This window comes from Narcine bancroftii, chromosome 3 (genome assembly GCF_036971445.1).
Source record: "Narcine bancroftii isolate sNarBan1 chromosome 3, sNarBan1.hap1, whole genome shotgun sequence".
NCBI classification, from domain to species: Eukaryota; Metazoa; Chordata; class Chondrichthyes; order Torpediniformes; family Narcinidae; genus Narcine; species Narcine bancroftii.
In genome coordinates, this window is record NC_091471.1 from 101,108,519 (window position 1) to 101,129,719 (window position 21,201).

Genomic DNA, 21,201 nt, shown 5'->3' on the forward strand with positions numbered 1-21,201 from the left:
TCTTAAACATCTCATTCCAATGACACCACCTTTGACGATGTCATCTTGAATTCTGTACTTATTCTTTGGATGGGATTTGAACACATATGAAAGCTCTCACTGAATCTGGACTGAAAGCATTAGAAATAATTTTTGATGATCTGGATGTTTGCTTAGAAGTCCAATTACCCTTGTGAAATTATAATTTATGGTTAGTGGAATTTGTATCTTTTACCAAAATGTCTCTGAGCTCCAAGAAACAAGTACTTACCAAGGACAAGTCCATCTCTCGGAAACTCCCATCTAGTGTCATATGGAAGTTGCATGGGATCAACATAAATATATTCATGACCATCTGGACTTATTGATTCAATGACTCTCCATCTTATCTCATATCTTGGTTTCTATAAAACAAATATATAATACAATGTTTTATATTACTGAAGAAATGCAACTTTTTCTTAATCATTTAAGATTTATCCACTTTTTACATTAATTATATTAACATCATTGTGATCTGAAAAGTCATCATTTTGAATTAGATTAAAATATTTCTAATAAAACAGAATTATACTGTTGGAGAATGCAAAATGTATGGACAATAAAATGGGAGAGCCGACAGGTATAACTGCATTTACTTCAATACAAAGAGTCTCACAGGTAAGTCAGATGAGCTTAGACTGTGGATCAGCACAAAACTATGATATTATTGCAATCACAAAAACATGGTTGAGGGAATGGCAGGTTAGTCTGCTTAATATTTTGGGGTATAGAAGCTACAGACATGACAGAGGGGAACACTAAAGTGGAGGGAGAGATGCCCTACTGATTAGGGCAAACACAATGATTATACTTAGAGCAGATATACTGGAGGGATATGTAGAGTTTAGAAATGAGAAGAGGGTTATACCATTGGCCTCATAATATTTAGCAGTTATTGGAGGCATGGATAGTTAAGCAAACTACAGAATGGTGTAGAGAGCAACAGGGTTATAGTTATTGGAGCTTTTCATTTTCCCAATATTGACTGGGATTCCACATTCAGACCTTAGGTGGGGACAAATGTGCTAAGTGCATCCAAGAAAGTTTTGCGAAATATGTAGAATGCTGGTAGATACAGGGTAGTACATGACCTAATCTTATTAAATGAAACCAGACAGGTGGTGGAAGTATTGTTGGGGGAACACTTTTGAACAATGAACACAATTCTGTAAGTTATAAAATTGCTACTCAAAGGGATAAGATGGGTGGTCAGGTTAAGGACTTCAATGAGGGAAGGATGATTAAAGTGTAAGTGTGTGTGTGTTTGTCTGCATGTGTGTGAATATCAGAAGGTCAGATACAATAAATGGTACGGAATGTTGATAAATAAATGAACTTGGGGCTCAAGTCCATAGTTCCCTGAAGGTAGGTGAAGAATGTTGATTTCTTAGGTCATACCATATAATATACAATTTTGGGTATTCTGTTGTAACTTTACAAAACACTGATTTGGCTGCCCTTGATGTATTATGAACAGTTCTGGTTGCCATGCAATAGTAAGGGTATGGTTGTACTAGAGAGAGTGCAGAGGAGATTCGCCTCCAATTGCCTGGAATGGTGGATTTTAGTTAGGGAGAAGAATTGAATAGGCTGCAACTGTTTTTACTGGAGCAAAGGAGGCTGAGGAATGACCTGATAGAGATATATAAATTTATAAAAGGCACAGATAGGATAGATGGAATCTTTATCCCATGGTAGAAGTATCACAAACAAGAGGGCTATGTTTAAGGGAAGAGGAAGGAGTTTCAAAGGGGATTTGAGGGAGAAAGTGATTTATATCTGGAACTTACTGCCACCAGAGGTGGAGGAGTTAGATACAATCACAAAGTTTGAAAAACATTTAGACACTCACTTAAATAGGCATGGTCTCGAAAGATACAAACCTCATGTAGGCAAATGGGATTATTGTAGATGGGAAAAAAATATTGTCATGGATGTAATAGAGGCTGAGATCTTTGTGCTATATGACTATAATTAAAATTTAAACTATTGAGCTTAAAAGTTCAAGATTACCTTCATCATGGGTCTTTTGGATAAAGGATTTTTATTTCTGCCAAAGAATACATTGATATTTCTTTTAATTTCAGGAATTCTATGACTTCCCAGCTAGAGCAATTAATTGCTTACCTGTTTCCAAACTACAACGAGCACTATCGAGGAAATTATTACGATAACTAACAGCACCAAAACTGCTGCAGCCACAGTTAATTCAGAATGTAAATCTGTAAATCCAACAGAAAAACAGTCATTGCAAATATGCTCTATTGATTATTTTGATTTGTTTTTAATTTTCAATGATAATTTAAGAGAATAAAGCCTTCTTATGAGGCCTCACTTTCAGTGTGAAACCATTTTATGGCTCTAGTCCTTTACAGAAACAATTGCCAAATTATGAACTTCTCAGAAAGTTCTAGAGTTGGAATCAGAACAGAAGCAAGACTTTGATTGCCACTGAATACTGATACACTCACAGATCAATTTCAATCAATACATCTGCATTAATTTGTTATGTTGCAGTAAGATCATTGTGGCCAATAGAAAAAAGCAAATAATCTGCTGCGTGGATTGTCAAGAAACTGGAGAAACTTCCTGCTGGCAGATGAATGAAAGGCTTCCTCGTTCAATAATTGGATGAGCTAAAGGAGCTGTCCTCTCAACAATGCTGTTGATGGCTAAATCTAGAGGACATATTGTTAGTACATAGCTCATGATAAATCCACTTAAGTCATTTTCATTCCAGAGACTGGGTGAAACTAGATTAATTGTCCGACGGAAAGCCAAACGTTAGTCCAAGTCTCAGTGTGGTCTAATTTAGCAGCAGCCGGTTTGGAAAGGTTCATTCCATGTTTATTCCACCAGAATGATTTTCTGATTCTTGGAAGGTAGTTAAATGGATGTGAAGTCAATGGCTTTACATTATTAAGGAGGTTTGAACTAATTAGCTCTGGTTTAAGAACAGGGCAAACTGATACTTTACTGTTTTCCAAACTATTTTTGGCAGGTACATAAAGTTTATTTTGTTGCAAAAGATGCCAGGATGGTTTTAAGGAATGGTAAGGCACAAGCAAACAATGAGTTGCTGTAGATCAGAAAGAACAGGGGTGATATGTGAATAGCACTTAATGCAACTTAGCATGTGAGCAGCAGAGTTTTGGATGGACTCTATTTAAATACTTGGTCCAGCAGACAGAAAAGACTGTGAAAACCTCATCCTTTGGGGTTTTACCAAAATTTAAATAAATTATTTTCATTATATCAATTACAGAAAACGCTTGAAGTATGTATCGATCGACTGACACTCATCTTGCCTCTCAATAGATATTTTCCATTTAAAATGGGCACCTTCTCTAGATGCAACTAAACCAAGGCCTTGTGTTAAGTCAATCTTGAGATTCATAGTTAATTGTCCCAGATATACAATACAGTACATGTGCAAAAATTTTGCCACCGAGAATTGGACCTTCAATGTTCAATAATTCACGGATCCTTGTTAAGCATCCACAAAGCAGTTTGTAAAGCATGATGTTTATATACTTCATTTTTACACTTGGAATTATTCCAACTCAAACAAATAATTACCATTTATTGGAAGTCATTTTGCCACACCTTGGTTTATACTTTCAGTGAATCTTTTCCTGTCGAAGGGGGACAGAATAAAACTATTACTTACTGTGAGCCACCAGTTTGACTTCACGTGCAACAACTGCAAGCTCATTCTTTGCAATACACTTCACAGCCACTGTATTGTCCACTTTCTGAAAGGTCAGTTTGCTCTCCACGGTGTTTTTCTTTGTCTGATGTGTCTCAATACTTATATCACTTGAATTGCTGTGAAGAACATTCCACAGCAAGGAATCATTTGCGCACCTAAAAAGAAGGCACAAAGGTTATTGAGATTTATTTTCGTTATCTATTAGCAATGCATTGGATCAAAAAAAATGTATTTCTGACTAAAAATGTATTGGGTTCTTAGAGTCAAAAAGAGCTCAGTGGTACATTTTTAAATTGATAAAATAGAACTTGTTATTCAAAGTAAGTTGTTTCCTCACTTAAGAATGCTACATGATTGAATGATTAAGGCCTCACTTTTTTAGATCTGTACAAATTAGCCATTCAACTTCTGGGCTGGGTGTTCCATCTGCAGAACATGAAACAATCTGGCCATTCGCAGAGCCATGGTGCAGGTCAACAAGATTGATGATCTTTGCTGGCACTGGAACAGCAAGTGGAAAAGCGACATATTAAAAAACAGAACCCTTCTCATCTGCCAAAACTATTGAAGTATATCAATATTTAAAATTCTGTACAGGCATCAATGCTTGATATAAGATGTTGCCTAATTTTATACTGAGTTAAATGGTTTTGCTCATTTTTTAAAAAGTTAGATTATTAAATTTCTTGCACGACCATCAAGCCAGAATCTCTAATGTCCATGTCCTTTGTTCTTAACCTGAAAGAGCTTACATCAGCACAGAAGACAATCTGTTTAGCTAATGAGAGTGAAAATGCAAATTGACATCCAATCAAATCTCAAAACTAATCAGGGGATTCACCAAGCCCAATGCTAACCTAACCTTTGCAGTGTCAACGAAGTTAGCTACTTCTTTGCCCCGAAGCATTTTCTTGAAACCTATTATCTTAACCCACAGATTTAAGTGGCAAAGACCTCATGGACTTGTGTTAATCGCATGTTGGACGAAATTACACTTTGGCTCAGATATGATCTCTGTCATTGGTAGTGACTGACCACGACTAAAGCAATAGCTTCTGCTTCATCTTGAGATGTTAGTAGATCTGCTAGATGCTTCAAGAATCTATTTAATATTTGGCCATTCTACAGATTTGCTTTTAATCCTTTAAATTTATGAGCATCACTGGCCCAACATTTCACAAAAACCAGCTAATGGACAAACAACATGGAGCTTGTGGACTTACCTTTCACTTGCAAAAAGAAGGTAAAGATAGTACTATTATCTTCATTTTCAACAATGATGCTGTAGGCCCCACTGTCCTGTCTCTTTGCACGAATCAGAGTTAGATTACTTTGATACCTGGGGAAAGACAAGAAACAAGGGGTAAACTGAGAGTTCGCAAATGGAAATGGCAAGAGTATGCACATAGCAAAGAACAACATTAGGCAATAATTTCAGGAGTCAATGAAAACACTCCAAGAAATATGAAATAGCTTGATGATTTCTGACAAGACCAGTAGTTTGAGAATCTCTCTGCAAAGGGGTTAATCTACAGAATTCTTTGCCCAGGGAATCAGTAGTGCCTACCTCATTGAACGTACCTTAAAACACATACAGATATATTTTTGAAAAGTAGGGGAATTAAGGGTTATGGAAAAAAGGCAGATATGTGGAGCTGAGGTCCATGGCCAGATCAGCCATGATCTTATTCAATGGCAGAGCAGGCTCAATGCCAAATGGCCTACTCCTGCTCCAATTTTTAATGATTTATATTATGTAATTATTTTTGCTGCATTAACACCAAAAACCTTTCACATTACCCTCCTATCAAAGGCAAGAGACAAATGCCTGCCCTTTGAACAGTTCCCTTCCCAGCTTCCCAAAACCCAAACATTTCTTCAAGGTGAACCAATAATTTATGTATATCTCTTCCACTCTGATGCACTGCATTCGGTCCTCATGCTATGGTCGCATTTACACTGATTTCCATCCACCCACCTCCCCCACCCCCCCCCCCCAACAAATGCAGATTGGATGACCACTTTACAAAACTCCTCTGTTCAGTGCATCTAGTGACCCTGGCCTATCACTTTAATTCTTCGTCCTTCTCTCACTCTGACCTCTCTAGGGTCTCCAAATCATTCCAATTAAGTTTCATGTAATCTTGAGGAGAAGCACCTCATCTTCCAATCTGGCACGTTAGAGCTCTAACAACAAATCAAACATTTCAAATAATCAGCCGTTCCAATCTTGTATCTCACGTTTCGCATGTCGAGTCCTTTTTCTCTCTTCCCTTCTGCTATTTTGAATTCTGTTCATCTCCTCCTTCTACAGGTCTCCCAACATATTTTGTCCACTCTCTTGCAGCTGGCACCACCACTTCTTGTGTCACACAAGAAGGACTCCATCCTATTCTGCCAATCCACTTTGTTCTCTTCCCTCCTGTCAGCTTAAACCTGGTTTCATCTCCCAGTTCTGAAGAAAAATCATCCCGTCAAGTGTTAAGTAAAAACAGAAAATGAAGAAAACACTCAGAAAGTCAGGCATCACTTGGGGACATGGGACATGCTTTATATCTGAAATGTTAACTCTTTTTCTCTTTCTACAGATGCTGCCTGATCTGATGAGCCTTTCCAGTGCTTTGTTTGTTTCAGGATTTCCACATTTACAACATTTTTTTTTAAATTTCCAACTTAAAAAGTTGAGCCTGATTCTATTTGCACATTTGATTTTGCTACGTCTGCTTCCAAAAGTTTGATGCTACATTGGTTAAAAAAGTAACACCCAACAATATCTCATGTCACAGAGTTAGAGGAGTGTTCACACTTTTCCTACAGGGGTAGTGTCTTGAATACTTCCAGAGACAAAAACCCAATTCATCCCAGTTCCTTGTCCCTCACTGACTACCAGCTGAATTCTGCCCAAGTAGTACAAAACTAAGTAGAGTTGTCAGTGGTGATGACACAGCAGAATGTGGATCCAGCTGAGGTTATCCATTTCAGCATTGAAAAAAGAAACAGAAAAGATGGTGAGAAACTGGCATTGAAATTAAAACAAACAAGGGCAGCAAGCAGTTAGGCGTACAAACACTATAAAAGCAAAACATTAAAACTGAAGATGCTGGAATATTGAGCAAACAATGAGATGCTGGAGGAACTCTGAGGATCTGTTGGCTTGAGCTGCAAGAGGATTTGAGAACAGAAGTACAATTACTAGGAGCCTTATTGAGATCAATCCCAGAGTAAGGTACACAATTTTGGTTTCCTTACCTAAAAATGGATATACTTATTCTATAGGGAATGCAAAAAAGACTGATTTCCATGTAGCTGAGTCTGTCATGTGAGGAGGCATTAAACAAATAAGCCTCTAATTTCTACAGTTTAGAAGAATGAGAGATGACTTCATTGAAGTACACAAAATGCCTAGATGGCTCAACTATGTAGATATGAGTGGGCACCTACACCTGGCTGAAGAATCTAGATCCAGCAGTGACAATCTTAAAATATTGGGGAAGTCAAGCCAGAGATCAGGCGAGATTTTTTCATCAGAATCCTTGAAATTCCCTACACCAGACCCTTGTAGAGACTTGGACACCAAGTTCATTCAAAACAGATTTCTAAATATTAAAGGAATCATGGGACATGGAGTTAGGGCAGGAAAATTATCAAGGAAATAGAAGACCACCCATGATCTTGTTGATTGGCATAGTCAGTGCGAAGGTGGCTTCTTATATCCTGAGTGGCAGAGGCTATTTTCTCTTACAAAATTAAACATGACATAGCAGCAAATGAATAAAGCAGCCATTGACAATTAATTGGACCCTTGAAGGATCTTAACATATTGATTCTTCTTCATTATGGGATTTCATCCAACAGGTATGTCACACACTATTGATTATATATTGAATTGGAGTTATGGTGTCTATCCTTACCTAATTTCCTGGGTTCTTACTGTGTTGATCATCACTTCATTGTTATCCTCATGCAGAGTGACATTGTTTTTCAGCCACCGTACAGTGGGTTCTGGGTAGGCCTCAATGTTGACCACAAACTGCTTAACTTCATGTAGGTCTGCAAACTCTTCTGTTCCAAAACTGGGATCCAAATGTATAAACCCCTTCTCTAAGAAACAGAAGAAAAGCAAAGAATTACCATTGTGTTAGCCCTTAATTGTAATTCCTGATGTAATAGTTTTGATTTTGGACAAAGAATCTTGTGTAGGAACTATTACTTTTAACAGTAAAATCAGAATTATTGTTAGACATTCAATTAAGAAATATTTGTACTCTTATCCTCTTCAGAAATTCCTAACACCACAACTGCAAAATACTTTGATTCTTCCAAATAGCACAATTAATAAAACATGTGGGTAAAAATTCCACCCACTCACCAAACACTGACTTGCCATTGAAACAAAAATAATGATTTTTTTTAGTTTATCTCATACCTTTCACATTCAAGATACCCAAAATGTTTTAAAGCCAATTATAAACTCTGAAAGAAATCAATATTTTAATACGGGAAAATAGGCAGCTATAGGTTCCAAAGAACATCATGAATGTTTAGTGATGCTATTTAAGGGATCAATATTTGCCAACACATGGTAAAAAATAAAGTAAAATTGAATCATTGTACACTTGTCCAAAAGGACAATCTTAGCCATCATTTCACAACTCATCCAAAATGCAAGCCCAAGCTCCCCAAGTTTGTAATTAAATAACAATCTTGATTTTGTGCTCAGGTCTCGACACCATTGTCTGTTTCCCCATTCCATAGGAAAGTGCTCTGGCTTTCATGGGAACATTTAACATGTTCTTCAAAAATACTGATAAAATCCAAGTTTCTATAGAGCCAAAAAATGTTGTCTTTCCCAGAAAATTGTGTAAGTGGGGGATATATCAATGGAGTTTCCCCTTTTACCAAGCCAAATGATCTTTTCCTGTTTGTCACTTTCATGTTTCAGTACATTTATTGTTAACCAATTTAATGATGGTTCAACAACCACATTTTTAGGCTCATTTTCTGCTCCTGTTTAAAGTGTACTATTTATGACATAAACATACATCCAATCAGACAATCATAGAATAGAATATTATCCAATTCAAATTTTGGTTCTTCCTAATTTCTCAAAGCGATCATATCTCTCTTCCAACAACATCTGTCTCATGAAGTCTTAACTTTATAGTGCAATAAAAAATATTATGCACAGGCAATATTTCCAGTCACGAGACAGAAACCTCAATGAACATACACAGAAGGAATGTCTGGGATTCACCTACATAACCTCAGCGATCACTACCCTAAATTAACATAGGTTTCAGTTCCAATGACATATACAGGTAAATGATTTCAGAAGTTAGCAGCATTGAATTCAGATATGAATTTAGTACAACTTAAATCTGAATCAAACATTTATTGGAACACTGAATGATAGAGTGATCATAAAATAAAGCTTCTTCCATGGCATTGTATCTGTATTGTTACAGAGATCTGTGTTATGTATTGGCCTATGTATTGTGTGGTTTTATGTTAAAAAGTGACAGTTTGCCTTAGAGAGTCAAGGTGAAGGTGGACTGTTGAGAGAGTGGGAGACAGACTGAGCATGTGCCGAAAATGAAAAAAAATTCTGGACTTGGATGATAAACCACCACTGGGTGGTGCTGTGGAGTGGAAGAAGGCCCAGAGTATGAGTGATGGTTTGGAAAACAGTTTAGAATGTTGGGATTTCAAAAAAGATGAACATTCCGAAGGCAGCCAGAAGGATCCAGACCAAGCCAGTTCCTCTCTCTGCAAGCAACACAAGACAACTTTGAATTTGGTGCTCTCTCTCTCTCTCTCTCTCTCTCTCTCTCTCTCTTTTTCTCTTCTCAAAGATCTTTTGGCTTCAGTTTAACAAGCAGACTGAATTTTGTTTATGATCTTTGCTTCAGTTGAGATTGAAGTATCTTGAGTCTTGTGTGTTTTGTGTTTGTTTTGTGTCTAAGTTTTTCTGTGGGCTGGTTGGAAATATAACTTAGACTTTAATTACATATGTTATATTTATGCTGGGGCATATATTAGTTTTACTCTGTTATAGAGATTTACATAGTAACCAGTGGGCATTGTTATAAAAGGGGGGATTTTGAATTAAAGTTTGAAGGTGAATTTTTTTGTTAATAAGGTAATTGTTCATCTTTACCCCTGTGTGATATGCCTTCTTTGTGGTTGCTGGTTTGATCTTGTAACATAATTTGGGGGGGGGGTGGGGGGATTGTCTGGGATCTAACCAATTTGGAAGCTTTAGGGGCAATTGACTTGTGCTTAGTTATTAGTCGTCTGAGTTGGACTCAACCTCCAGTTTGAAATTAAAAATAAACAGTGAGTGTATAAATCACCAGCAGAAAAACCAGCAACTATGAATATTGACCAGTTCATAGCGAACCCTTCAGTGGTTAATTTAAAAATGGCTAAAAAGTCAGAACTGATGGTTAAAGTTGGCAAGTTAAAACTTCTTACAGTAAAAACTGGGATGAAAAAAAATGAAATTGCCCAAAAGATTGTTAAGCACTATGTAGGAAAGTGGGTATTTGAAGAAGCTGCATAAGAACAGTTTCCAAAGGAGAAAACTTCAGAGGAAGTAAAGTTGGCTTTGAGAAAACTAGAGTTAGAGGAAAAAAGAGAGGCAGAAAGGAAAGTTGAACAGGAAGCAGTAAGGCTGGCAGAAATGGAGGAAAGAGCAGCCGCAAGGGAGGAGAGAGAGAAAGAACGGAAACATGAGCTAGAACTAGCTAAATTGAGGCAGACCCTAGCCCAAGGAGAGGGAGAAGCCCAAAACCCACGTGCTGGTCAGGAGAAGAGGTTTCTGGTCGGTAGAGAAGTGAGGTTAGTTCCTCCATTTGAGGAAGCTGAAATAGACCAGTATTTTCAGCATTTTGAGAAAGTAGCTGTAAATTTAATATGGCCACCAGACCAGTGGCACTCCTGCTACAAAGTGTTCTTAAAGGGAAAGCCCAACAGGTATACTCGTGTCTCACTGTACAACAAGCAGCTGATTACGAATTTGTAAAGCAAGCTATACTCCAATCTTATAAACTAGTCCCAAAGGCTTATAGACAAAAGTTAAGGAATTTTAAAAAAGCAGCAACCCAATCTTACCTGGATTTTGCTTATAGGAAGGTTGTGTGTTTTGATCGGTGGTGTGCCGTAATGAAAGTAGAAAATAACTTTGATTTATTGAGGGAAATCATTCTCATTGAGGAGATTAAAAATTGTGTTCCTGATGATATTCAAGTGTACTTGGCAGAGAAAAATATAAAAACTTGGCAAGAATTGGCTAAATTCGCAGAGGAATATGCTTTAATCCACGAGTCGAAGGGAAAACCTTTCAAAGGAATACTGCTGATAATCCAAGTAGAGAAGAAAGAAAATCTAGAAGTGAGGTTAAAGGAAGAGAGGAAGAGAAATGGGTGAAGGAAAAAATTTTCAAGTGTTATTTGCCACTATTGTAAGAAGCCAGGGCACATAATAGCAAATTGTCTTGTACTGAAAGGGAAGAAAGAGAATGGGGTGGTACCAACTGCCTGTGTTCAGAGTGAGAAATTTAGGGATATTTTTAAACCATTCATGACTGAAGGTTTCATTTCAGTTAAAGAAAGATCCAATCAAGTGCCAGTTAAAATCCTGCGGGATACTGGAGCAGCCCAATGGCTTGTATTAAGCAACGTTTTGAATTTTGGTGAGGAGACCGATACTGGAGATGTGAATTTAATTAAAGGCATTGATAGTGAAGTAGAACCTATACCTTTGCATAGAATAGTGATGAAATCAGACTTAGTTAATGGGCTGATTACAATAGGGATAAGATCAAGTCTGCCGGTGGATGGAGTTTCTCTCTTGTTAGGGAATGATTTAGTAGAGGGTAAAGTCATACCTGCAGTGAAACTCACAAGTAAGCCATTGGTTTATGAGTCTGAAAAGGATTTGGAAATCTACCCTGCGTGTGCCATTACTAGAGCCATGTCTAGAAAAAAGGTAGAGGTAGAGAAAGTCTGTGATGATCTTGTAGCGGAGGCAACCATCGAGGACAAACCTAAAGATCCAGCTTTGCTGTTGTCAAGAGAAGAATTAATAGCCAGACAAAAGCATGATCCTGATCTTGTTGGGATAAGAGATAAGATTCTGTCTAACCAAGAAATTGACACTGTGCCAGTAGGTTACTTTGTTCAAGATGGAATATTGATGAGAAAGTGGAGACCACAAGTGATACCTGCCAGTGAAAACTGGGTGGTAGTAAGGCAAGTTGTAATTCCAAAAACTTACAGGAATAAAATATTAAAATTGGCTCATAGTACACCTTTAGGAGGTCATCTTGGATTGAAGAAGACAGTAGAAAAGATAAGGAAACAGTTTTATTGGCTGAAATTAAGAAATGATGTTGTGAACTTTTGTAGAACCTGTCACACTTGTCAACTGGTGGGCAAGCCTAATCAAGGACCACCAGTGGTACCTTTACAACCCATCCCTGCTTTCGGGGAGCCCTTCTCAAAAGTGATAGTGGATTGTGTTGGCCCATTGCCAAAAACCAAAGCAGGAAATGAATATTTGTTAACACTCATGTGCACGGCTTCAAGGTTTCCAGAGGTTATTCCCCTGAGAAACATTAAAGTGAAGATGATTGTGAAGGCTATGCTAAAAATTTTTACCAAGGGAAATTCAATCGGACCAAGGGAGTAATTTCATGTCTGGAATATTTCAATAGGTGGTGTATGAAATGGGAGCCTATCATCCTGAAAGTCAATTGGGCCTTGGAAAGGTTCCATTTAACTGTGAAAAATATGATAAGGGCTTATTGCATGGAAAATAATAAGGATTGGGATGAAGGAATCCATTTCTTATTGTTTGCTCTTAAAGAAGCAACTCAGGAGTCTCTTGGCTTTAGTCCATTTGAGTTGGTGTTTGGTCATGAAGTCAGGGGTCCATTACTATTGTTGAAGGAACAGTGGATACATAATGATATACAATCAAATCTGTTGGATTATGTTTTCAAATTTAAAAACAGATTACATCAGGCTTGCGAGATGGCAAGGAAAAATTTGAAAACTGCTCAGGGAAAAATGAAAATTTGGTATGATCAAAAAGCAAAAATTAGGGACATTAAACCTGGTGACAAAGTATTGGTTTTGTTTCCAATGCAGTCAAACCCTTTGAGGACCATATAAGGTGAAATCAAAAATTAACCAGGTCACCTATGTCATTGAGACGTCTGATCATCAAAGAGAGACACAAGTCTGTCACGTGAACATGCTTAAACCTTACTTTGAGAAAATGACTGAGGAAGAGTCTAGGATTCTAACCAAGGTGCTAGTTATAGAGGTAAATAAGGAGGAGGTAAGTTTTGTGGAAAGTGATAAGCCCCAGCCTGGAAAATTCTATAGTTTTGCATAACTTAGACACAGAGTTAATGCATTTGACTAAATCAGAAAGGGAAGAAATGAAGACATTACTTATGAAATTCAAGGATATCAAACAAACTGAATCTTTGCTTCAGCTGAGATTGAAGTATCGTGAGTCTTGTGTGTTTTGTGTTTTGTGTTTGTTTTGTGTCTAAGTTTTTCTGTGGGCTGGTTGGAAATATAACTTAGACTTTAATTACCTATGTTATATTTAGGCTGGGGTATTTATTAGTTTTACACTGTTACAGAAATTTTCATAGTAACCAGTGGGCATTGTTATAAAAGAGGGTATTTTGAATTAAAGTTTTTTTTTCACACCATAAATCACATTAGCCATGATATACACTTTTTCTTTTTCACATATACAGTGACTTTTTCTACCCCCCCCCTCCTCCCAAGCCACCCCCCCACCCCGCCCCCCTCATCCATTTTAGGTATACAATCTAGGTTGCATTAAACCCGTCAGACAATGTTGTCATTCAACAAAAATACACCAGCAATTCTACTGAGTCCATTCTTTTCTTTCCTTCTCCTTCCATCAACTTAGGTAATGTTTGTCCCCGGTAGGTTTTCGCTATTGTATTTAATGTAAGGCTCCCATATTTGTTCGAATATTTCAATATTATTTCTTAAACTATATGTTATTTTTTCTAATGGAATACATTTATTCATTTCTATATACCATTGTTGTATTTTCAAATTATCTTCCAATTTCCAGGTTGACATAATACATTTTTTTGCTACGGCTAGGGCTATCTTAACAAATCTTTTTTGTGCATCCTCCAAATCAATTCCAAATTCTTTGTTTTTTATGTTACTTAGGAGAAAGATCTCTGGATTCTTTGGTATATTGTTTTCTGTTATTTTATTTAATATCTGATTGAGATCTTCCCAAAATTTTTCTACTCTCTCACATGTCCAGATTGCATGAATTGTTGTTCCCATTTCTTTTTTACATCGAAAACATCTATCAGATACTGTTGGGTCCCATTTATTTAACTTTTGAGGTGTAATGTATAGTCTGTGTAACCAATTATATTGTATCATACGTAGCCTCGTATTTATTGTATTTCTCATCGTTCCAGAACATAAATTCTCCCATGTTTCCATTTTTATCTTTATATTTAAATCTTGTTCCCATTTTTGTTTAGTTTTACCATTTGTTTCCTCATTCTCCTTTTCTTGCAGTTTAATATACATATTTGTTATAAATCTTTTGATTAACATTGCATCTGTAATCACATATTCAAGGTTACTTCCCTCTGGCAAACTCAAATTGCTTCCTAATTTATCCTTCAAGTAGGATCTCAGTTGGTAATATGCCAGCACTGTATCTCCAGTTATATTGTACTTATCTCTCATTTGTTCAAAGGATAAGAATCTACTTCCTGAAAAACAATTTTCTATTCTTTTAATCCCTTTTTTTTCCCATTCTCTAAAGGAACGGTTATCTATTGTAAAAGGGAGTAGCTTATTTTGCATCAATATTAGTTTTGGTAATTGGTAATTTGTTTTATTTCTTTCTACATGAATCTTCTTCCAAATATTGAGGAGATGATGTAATACTGGAGAAGTTCTATGTTGTACCAATTTTTCATCCCATTTATATAATATGTGTTCAGGTATCTTTTCCCCTATTTTATCTAATTCTAATCTCGTCCAGTCTGGTTTTTCCCTTGTTTGATAAAAATCTGATAGGTATCTTAATTGTGCGGCTCTATAATAATTTTTAAAGTTTGGCAATTGTAAGCCTCCTTGTTTATACCATTCTGTTAATTTATCTAGTGCTATCCTCGGTTTCCCCCCCTCCATAAAAATTTCCTTATTATTTTCTTTAACTCTTTGATGAATTTTTCTGTCAGTTGTATTGGCAATGCCTGAAATAAGTACAATATCCTTGGAAAAATGTTCATTTTAATACAGTTTATCCTTCCTATTAGTGTTAGTGGTAGATCTTTCCAATGCTCTAAATCGTCCTGTAATTTTTTCATTAGTGGATTATAATTGAGTTTATATAATTGGCCTAGGTTTTTGTTTATTTGTACACCTAGGTATCTTATTGCCTGCATTTGCCATCTGAATGGAGATTACTTCTTAAATTTTGAGAAATCCGCATTATTCATAGGCATTGCTTCACTTTTATTTACGTTTATCTTGTAACCCGACACTTCTCCATATTCCTTCAATTTCTTATATAATTCTTTTATTGATAGTTCTGGTTCTGTTAAGAACACTATAACATCATCCGCAAATAGACTGATTTTATATTCCTTGTCTTTTATTTTTATTCCTTTTATATTATTATCTATTCTTATCAATTCTGCTAGTGGTTCTATAGCTAGCGCAAACAATAAAGGTGATAGTGGGCATCCCTGCCGCGTTGACCTGCTTAAGTTAAATTGCTTTGATACATGTCCATTTACTGTCACTTTCGCTAACGGTCCCTTATATAATGCTTTAATCCAATTAATATACTTCTCCGGTAAACTGAATTTTTGCAATACTTTGAACAAATAATTCCATTCTACTCTGTCGAAGGCCTTCTCTGCGTCTAAAGCAACTGCTACTGCAGGTGCTTTATTTCCTTGTACTGCATGAATTAAGTTAATAAATTTACAAATATTGTCTGTTGTGCGTCTTTTTTTGATAAATCCAGTTTGGTCTAAATTTACCATTTTCGGTACCTGTTCTGCTAATCTGTTTGCTAATAGTTTAGCTATTATCTTATAATCTGTGTTTAGCAAAGATATTGGTCTATATGACGCTGGTGAGAGTGGATCTTTCCCTTGTTTTAGTATTACTGTAATTATTGCTGTTTTACATGAATCTGGTAAGCTTTGTGTTTCATCATTCTGGTTGATTACATCCAGGAGGGGCGGAATTAATAAGTCTTTAAATGTTTTGTAGAATTCTATTGGAAATCCATCCTCCCCTGGTGTCTTATTATTTGGTAATTTTTTTATTATCTCTTGTATTTCTACTGTTCCAAATGGTTCTGTTAATTTATTTTGTTCCTCTATTTGTAGTTTTGGTAGTTCAATTTTAGTCAAAACTTCATCTATTTTCCCTTCTTTCCCTTCGTTTTCAGTTCGGTATAATTGTTCATAGAATTCTCTAAAGTTTTCCTTAATTTCTTTTGGATTATATGTAATTTGTTTGTCTTTTTTCCTTGATGCCAATACCATTTTCTTAGCTTGTTCTGTCTTAAGCTGCCATGCTAGGATTTTGTGCGTTTTTTCACCTAGTTCATAATATTTCTGTTTTGTCTTCATTATATTCTTCTCTACCTTATATGTTTGTAATGTTTCATATTTTATTTTTTTATCCGCCAATTCTCTTCTTTTAGTTGTAACTTCCTTCTTTGCTAATTTTTTTTCTATATTTACTATTTCCCTTTCCAACTGCTCTGTTTCCTGATTATAGTCCTTCTTCATCTTGGTTACATAACTTATTATTTGCCCTCTAATGAATGCTTTCATTGCATCCCATAGTATAAACTTATCTTCCACTGATTCCGTATTTACTTCAAAATACATTTTTAATTGTTTTTCAATAAATTCTCTAAAATCCTGTCTTTTAAGTAGCATGGGGTTTAATCTCCATCTATACATTCTTGGAGGGATGTCCTCTAGCTTTACTGTCAATATTAAGGGTGAATGGTCCGATAGTATTCTAGCTTTATATTCTGTTTTTCTTACTCTATCCTGTATACTAGCTGATAACAAAAATAGGTCTATTCTTGAGTATGTTTTATGTCTAGCCGAGTAGTATGAGTATTCCTTTTCTTTTGGGTTTTGTTTCCTCCATATATCCAAAAGTTTCATTTCTTGCATTGATTTAATTATAAATTTGGTTACTTTGTTCTTTCTGTTAATTTTTTTCCCCGTTTTATCCATATTTGAATCCAAATTCAGGTTGAAATCCCCTCCTATTAGTATGTTCCCTTGCGTATTAGCTACCTTCAAAAAGATATCTTGCATAAACTTTTGATCTTCTTCGTTAGGTGAATATACATTAAGTAGATTCCAAAACTCCGAATATATCTGACATTTTATCATCACATATCTCCCTGCTGGATCTATTATTTCCTCTTCTATTTTAAATGGCACATTTTTACTAATTAATATAGCCACTCCTCTTGCTTTTGAATTATACGATGCTGCTGTTACATGTCCTACCCAATCTCTCTTTATTTTCTTGTGCTCCAATTCAGTTAAGTGTGTTTCTTGGATAAATGCTATATCAATTTTTTCCTTTTTCAGTAAATTTAGTAGTTTCTTCCTTTTAATTTGGTTATGTATTCCATTAATATTTAAAGTCATATAGTTCAGCGTAGCCATTTTATACTTTGTTTATCTTCTCTTTCCGTTTTTCCGTCATTACCTTTCCTACTTTTCCATTTCTGTTTTCTTATTTTAAACTCTTTATAAGACAACATTCCTACAACATCAAACATTTTCCTTATTCTCCTATTTATATCTTCTTTATCCCCAATCTCCCCTTCCCCTCCTGAGTTGTCCTTTATCCCTTGTCGGACAACCACATCTCCCCTCTCCATTTGGGTTTGCGAATTCACTCGCAAGCGTCAACTGATTTTCCAGTGACCGCTATTCCCCCCCACCCAGCCCCCCCCAGAAAAGATTTCGCTTTTCATATGTAACAAAGGTCACTCTTTTAATTCCCTCCTTATTCTCTCTATTCCATTACCTTCCCTTATTAATTCTTGTCTATACTATCTATATTTTCCTCTAAGTACAGATACATTCACGTATGCACATTGTATCTATTCACTCTTACACCTCTTTACCCACATACATATCAATCGTGATCATTTTTACTCTCATTACCCGTCTTCATCCCTCAGTCTATTTTGGTAATTGTTCTGCAAATTTTCGTGCTTCTTCTGGATCCGAGAATAGTCTGTTTTGTTGTCCTGGAATAAATATTTTCAATACCGCTGGATGCTTTAGTATAAATTTATACCCTTTCTTCCATAAAATCGCCTTTGCTGTATTGAACTCCTTTCTCTTCTTTAGGAGTTCAAAACTTATATCTGGATAAATGAAGATTTTTTGTCCTTTATACTCCAGTGGTTTGTTGCCCTCTCTTACTTTTTCCATTGTCTTCTCCAGTACCTTTTCTCTTGTAGTATATCTTAGGAATTTTACTAAAATAGATCTTGGTTTTTGTTGTGGTTGTGGTTTAGAGGCCAATGCTCTATGTGCCCTTTCTATTTCCATTTCTTGCTGTAGTTCTGGACATCCTAGGGTCTTAGGGATCCAATCTTTTATAAACTCCCTCATATTCTTGCCTTCTTCATCTTCCTTAAGGCCCACTATCTTTATGTTATTTCTTCTGTTATAATTTTCCATTATATCTATTTTTTGAGCTAGTAGTTCTTGTGTCTCTTTAGTTTTTTTATTAGATTCCTCCAATTTCTTTTTTAAGTCTTCTACCTCCATTTCTGCTGCTACTGCCCGCTCTTCCATCTTGTCCATTTTCTTTCCCATTTCTGTTAAGGTCATATCTATTTTGTTCATTTTCTCTTCTGTGTTGTTTATTCTTCTTCTTAAATCATTAAATTCCTGTGTCTGCCATTCTTTAAATGACTCCATGTATCCTCTAACAAGAGAAAGTATATCCTTTACTTGCCTTTCCCTTCTTCTTCTATTTCACTGTACTCTTCCTCTTCTTCTTCCCTGGGTTGGCCATCTGTTGTTTCTTTGTTGCCCTTTTCTTCTCTTCTTTCTTGTTTCCATTGTCTTCTGTGTTCTCTTCTTGCTGCAGGTGTTCTGCAGCTGTCGTTGCCGGCTGTGGAGATCGACTCCCCAGCTGGTCCCCCCTCCTGTCGGTGTGTTTTTTTTCATGCGCATCGCGCATGCGCGACTCCTCGCGCATGCGCGGTTGCGCACTTTTACTCGGCTCAGCGAGCCATTTTTGTAGTCCTATTTCTACCGACCTGAGGAAGCGGGCTTCTCTCTCCACAGCGGGCCTCTTCGGACAGGTAAGGCCTTCTCCTTCTTCCTCCGTTGTCTTCTCTTCCTCTCTTCTTACCGTTGATTTTGATTTTTCTTTTTTTGTCGCCATCTTCTTTCCACCTTTATACTCACTTTTCTTTAACTTTTATTTCTGTGCCTTTGTGTTTTCCCTTGTTTTTCCCGACTTTTCTGGAGAGGGCTGGAGTTCACCGTCCGGCTACTACTCCATCACGTGACTCCTTCCTTGAATTAAAGTTTGAAGGTGAATTTTTGTTAAAGTAATTGTTCATCTTTACCCCTGTGTGATATGCCTCCTTTGTGGATGCTGGTTTGATCTTGTAACAGAATGTCTACACACATGAACCAGAATAAAAACTGAAAGGGAAAACAAATACATTAATTCATACATACCACTAACTGTGATGTGAACCTGTTTCTTACGGAAGGTCTCTTGAGTTGCATGTGATACAGAACATTCATAGGTTCCAGTATCTTCTAGCGTGGCTTCCTCAATTTCCAAGGTCTTCATTATTTTTATGAATGGTCGTTTTACTTCTTTGAGATCTTCCTTGCCCTTTTGAAATGAATCAAGCAATCTACATGAATATTTATGATCTTTCCTATAGTTTGCCATAAATAGTATTACAACAGTCCTGAACTTTCTTTGAACAATAGAACAAGTTTAAAGTCCAATAATATTCCTGCTCTTGCTCCACCTGATGTTCAAGTCCTAGGGGGATGGATGTATCAGATCTCAATTATGATTGGTAAATAGCCTCTTATTTACACCATAAATTTCTATGATTCTATGCAAGTTAGTATCAAGTGCAGATACTTACCCTTGGATTGCAAAATCCAGGTGATTTTGTATGCAATGTTACAATGTATTTTGGAGTTCAGACTTGTGGGCCAGAACCTATGTTACTACTTCACTGTGGAACTTCTTTTAAATTTTATAAGCCAAGTCTAATACCAAGAATCAATACACTTTCAATTTTCAATTTGATTCAAGAAATGATTTAAAATCAGAAAGTCACCATGCAGAAATATACGAATATATAATTGAAATAAATGTTTTGTTATGGCTATCGATTGCTAATTCATAGTTTCTAGATATCCATTTGGTACCAGACCTTGTGCTGTGGTCGGCTTCACTCCATCTCATTTACATCATCGAGCTTACAGTGCCCTGGAAGATGCAGTGGAGGAGGCCTCTGAGCATAAGAAACTGATGTATACTGAGCTTGCAGCTGATGTGCAGCAACTTGGCTGGAAGGCAAAGGTCCAATCGGTTTAAAAGTAGCTTACAGAGGATTTGTAGTCACATCGATGTCAAGGCTACTCCGGAAGTTGGGAGTGCGAGGAAAGATACACCAACAAGCAGTCAAAGGACTCTTCAGACCTGTTGAAAAGGCTAGTCACTGGCTCTGGGTGAGGAGAAAGAAATCTAGGGGGTGAGCCCGGGACACTGGGATTCACTGCTGAATTCTCCGGAGGTGTCGTGGGTCTATCAACAAAACCCTGAGGAAGGAGGGCACCCACTTGATAACCCAGAAGATGCCACCACTCACTCAGCTACCCGCAGAGTCTAGGCAGCAAGTCTCAGGAGTGCAATAGGGATGTTATCATCTAGTTCTACATAACATATCTTGGTAGAATCATAACTAATTTGGTATTTTCTGGTCCATTTTGCTCCTTGAATCCATGCATAAATAGACAAGGTCTACTTATAATTTTGGTTACTTTATATTACTAACATGTTCATGAAATTATAATAGTTTGTATTACCCTAAGAGGAAAGATGTGTATTTACACAATACCTGTTATAAATTTCAGCAGGAAAAATTAGGTGAAAAAGACTACGAAGAGTGGAGGAGGCCAGTTAGAAAGTCTTTTCAAAGGGCACAAAAAAATAAATAATTCCCAGCTTAAATTCATAATAAATCAAAAGCCATGAATTAAATCTTATCCTTAGTTTTATATAATTATAATTCACTAAAATATTAATTTTACCAGCAAAAAATATTACATCATTATAATACTAAATAGATAAAAATGTTTTTCCCAAAAAATATTTTAA

The 21,201-nt window shown here is 36.4% G+C and overlaps 1 protein-coding gene across 2 annotated transcripts in view; it reads right to left on the minus strand.

The window, feature by feature from the left end:
- The window catches only part of pdgfra (platelet-derived growth factor receptor, alpha polypeptide), a 65,136-nt gene that overhangs the window by 18,820 nt on the left and 25,115 nt on the right, over positions 1-21,201 (minus strand). For both annotated transcript variants that reach the window (XM_069924657.1, XM_069924656.1), the window contains exons 6-12: positions 19,533-19,695; positions 7,645-7,834; positions 4,957-5,072; positions 4,108-4,234; positions 3,692-3,888; positions 2,149-2,243; positions 251-383 (exon numbers count right to left, since the gene is read on the minus strand). In XM_069924657.1, the coding sequence (XP_069780758.1) occupies positions 251-383; positions 2,149-2,243; positions 3,692-3,888; positions 4,108-4,234; positions 4,957-5,072; positions 7,645-7,834; positions 19,533-19,695 (1,021 nt within the window). The remainder of the gene's footprint in view (positions 1-250; positions 384-2,148; positions 2,244-3,691; positions 3,889-4,107; positions 4,235-4,956; positions 5,073-7,644; positions 7,835-19,532; positions 19,696-21,201) is intronic.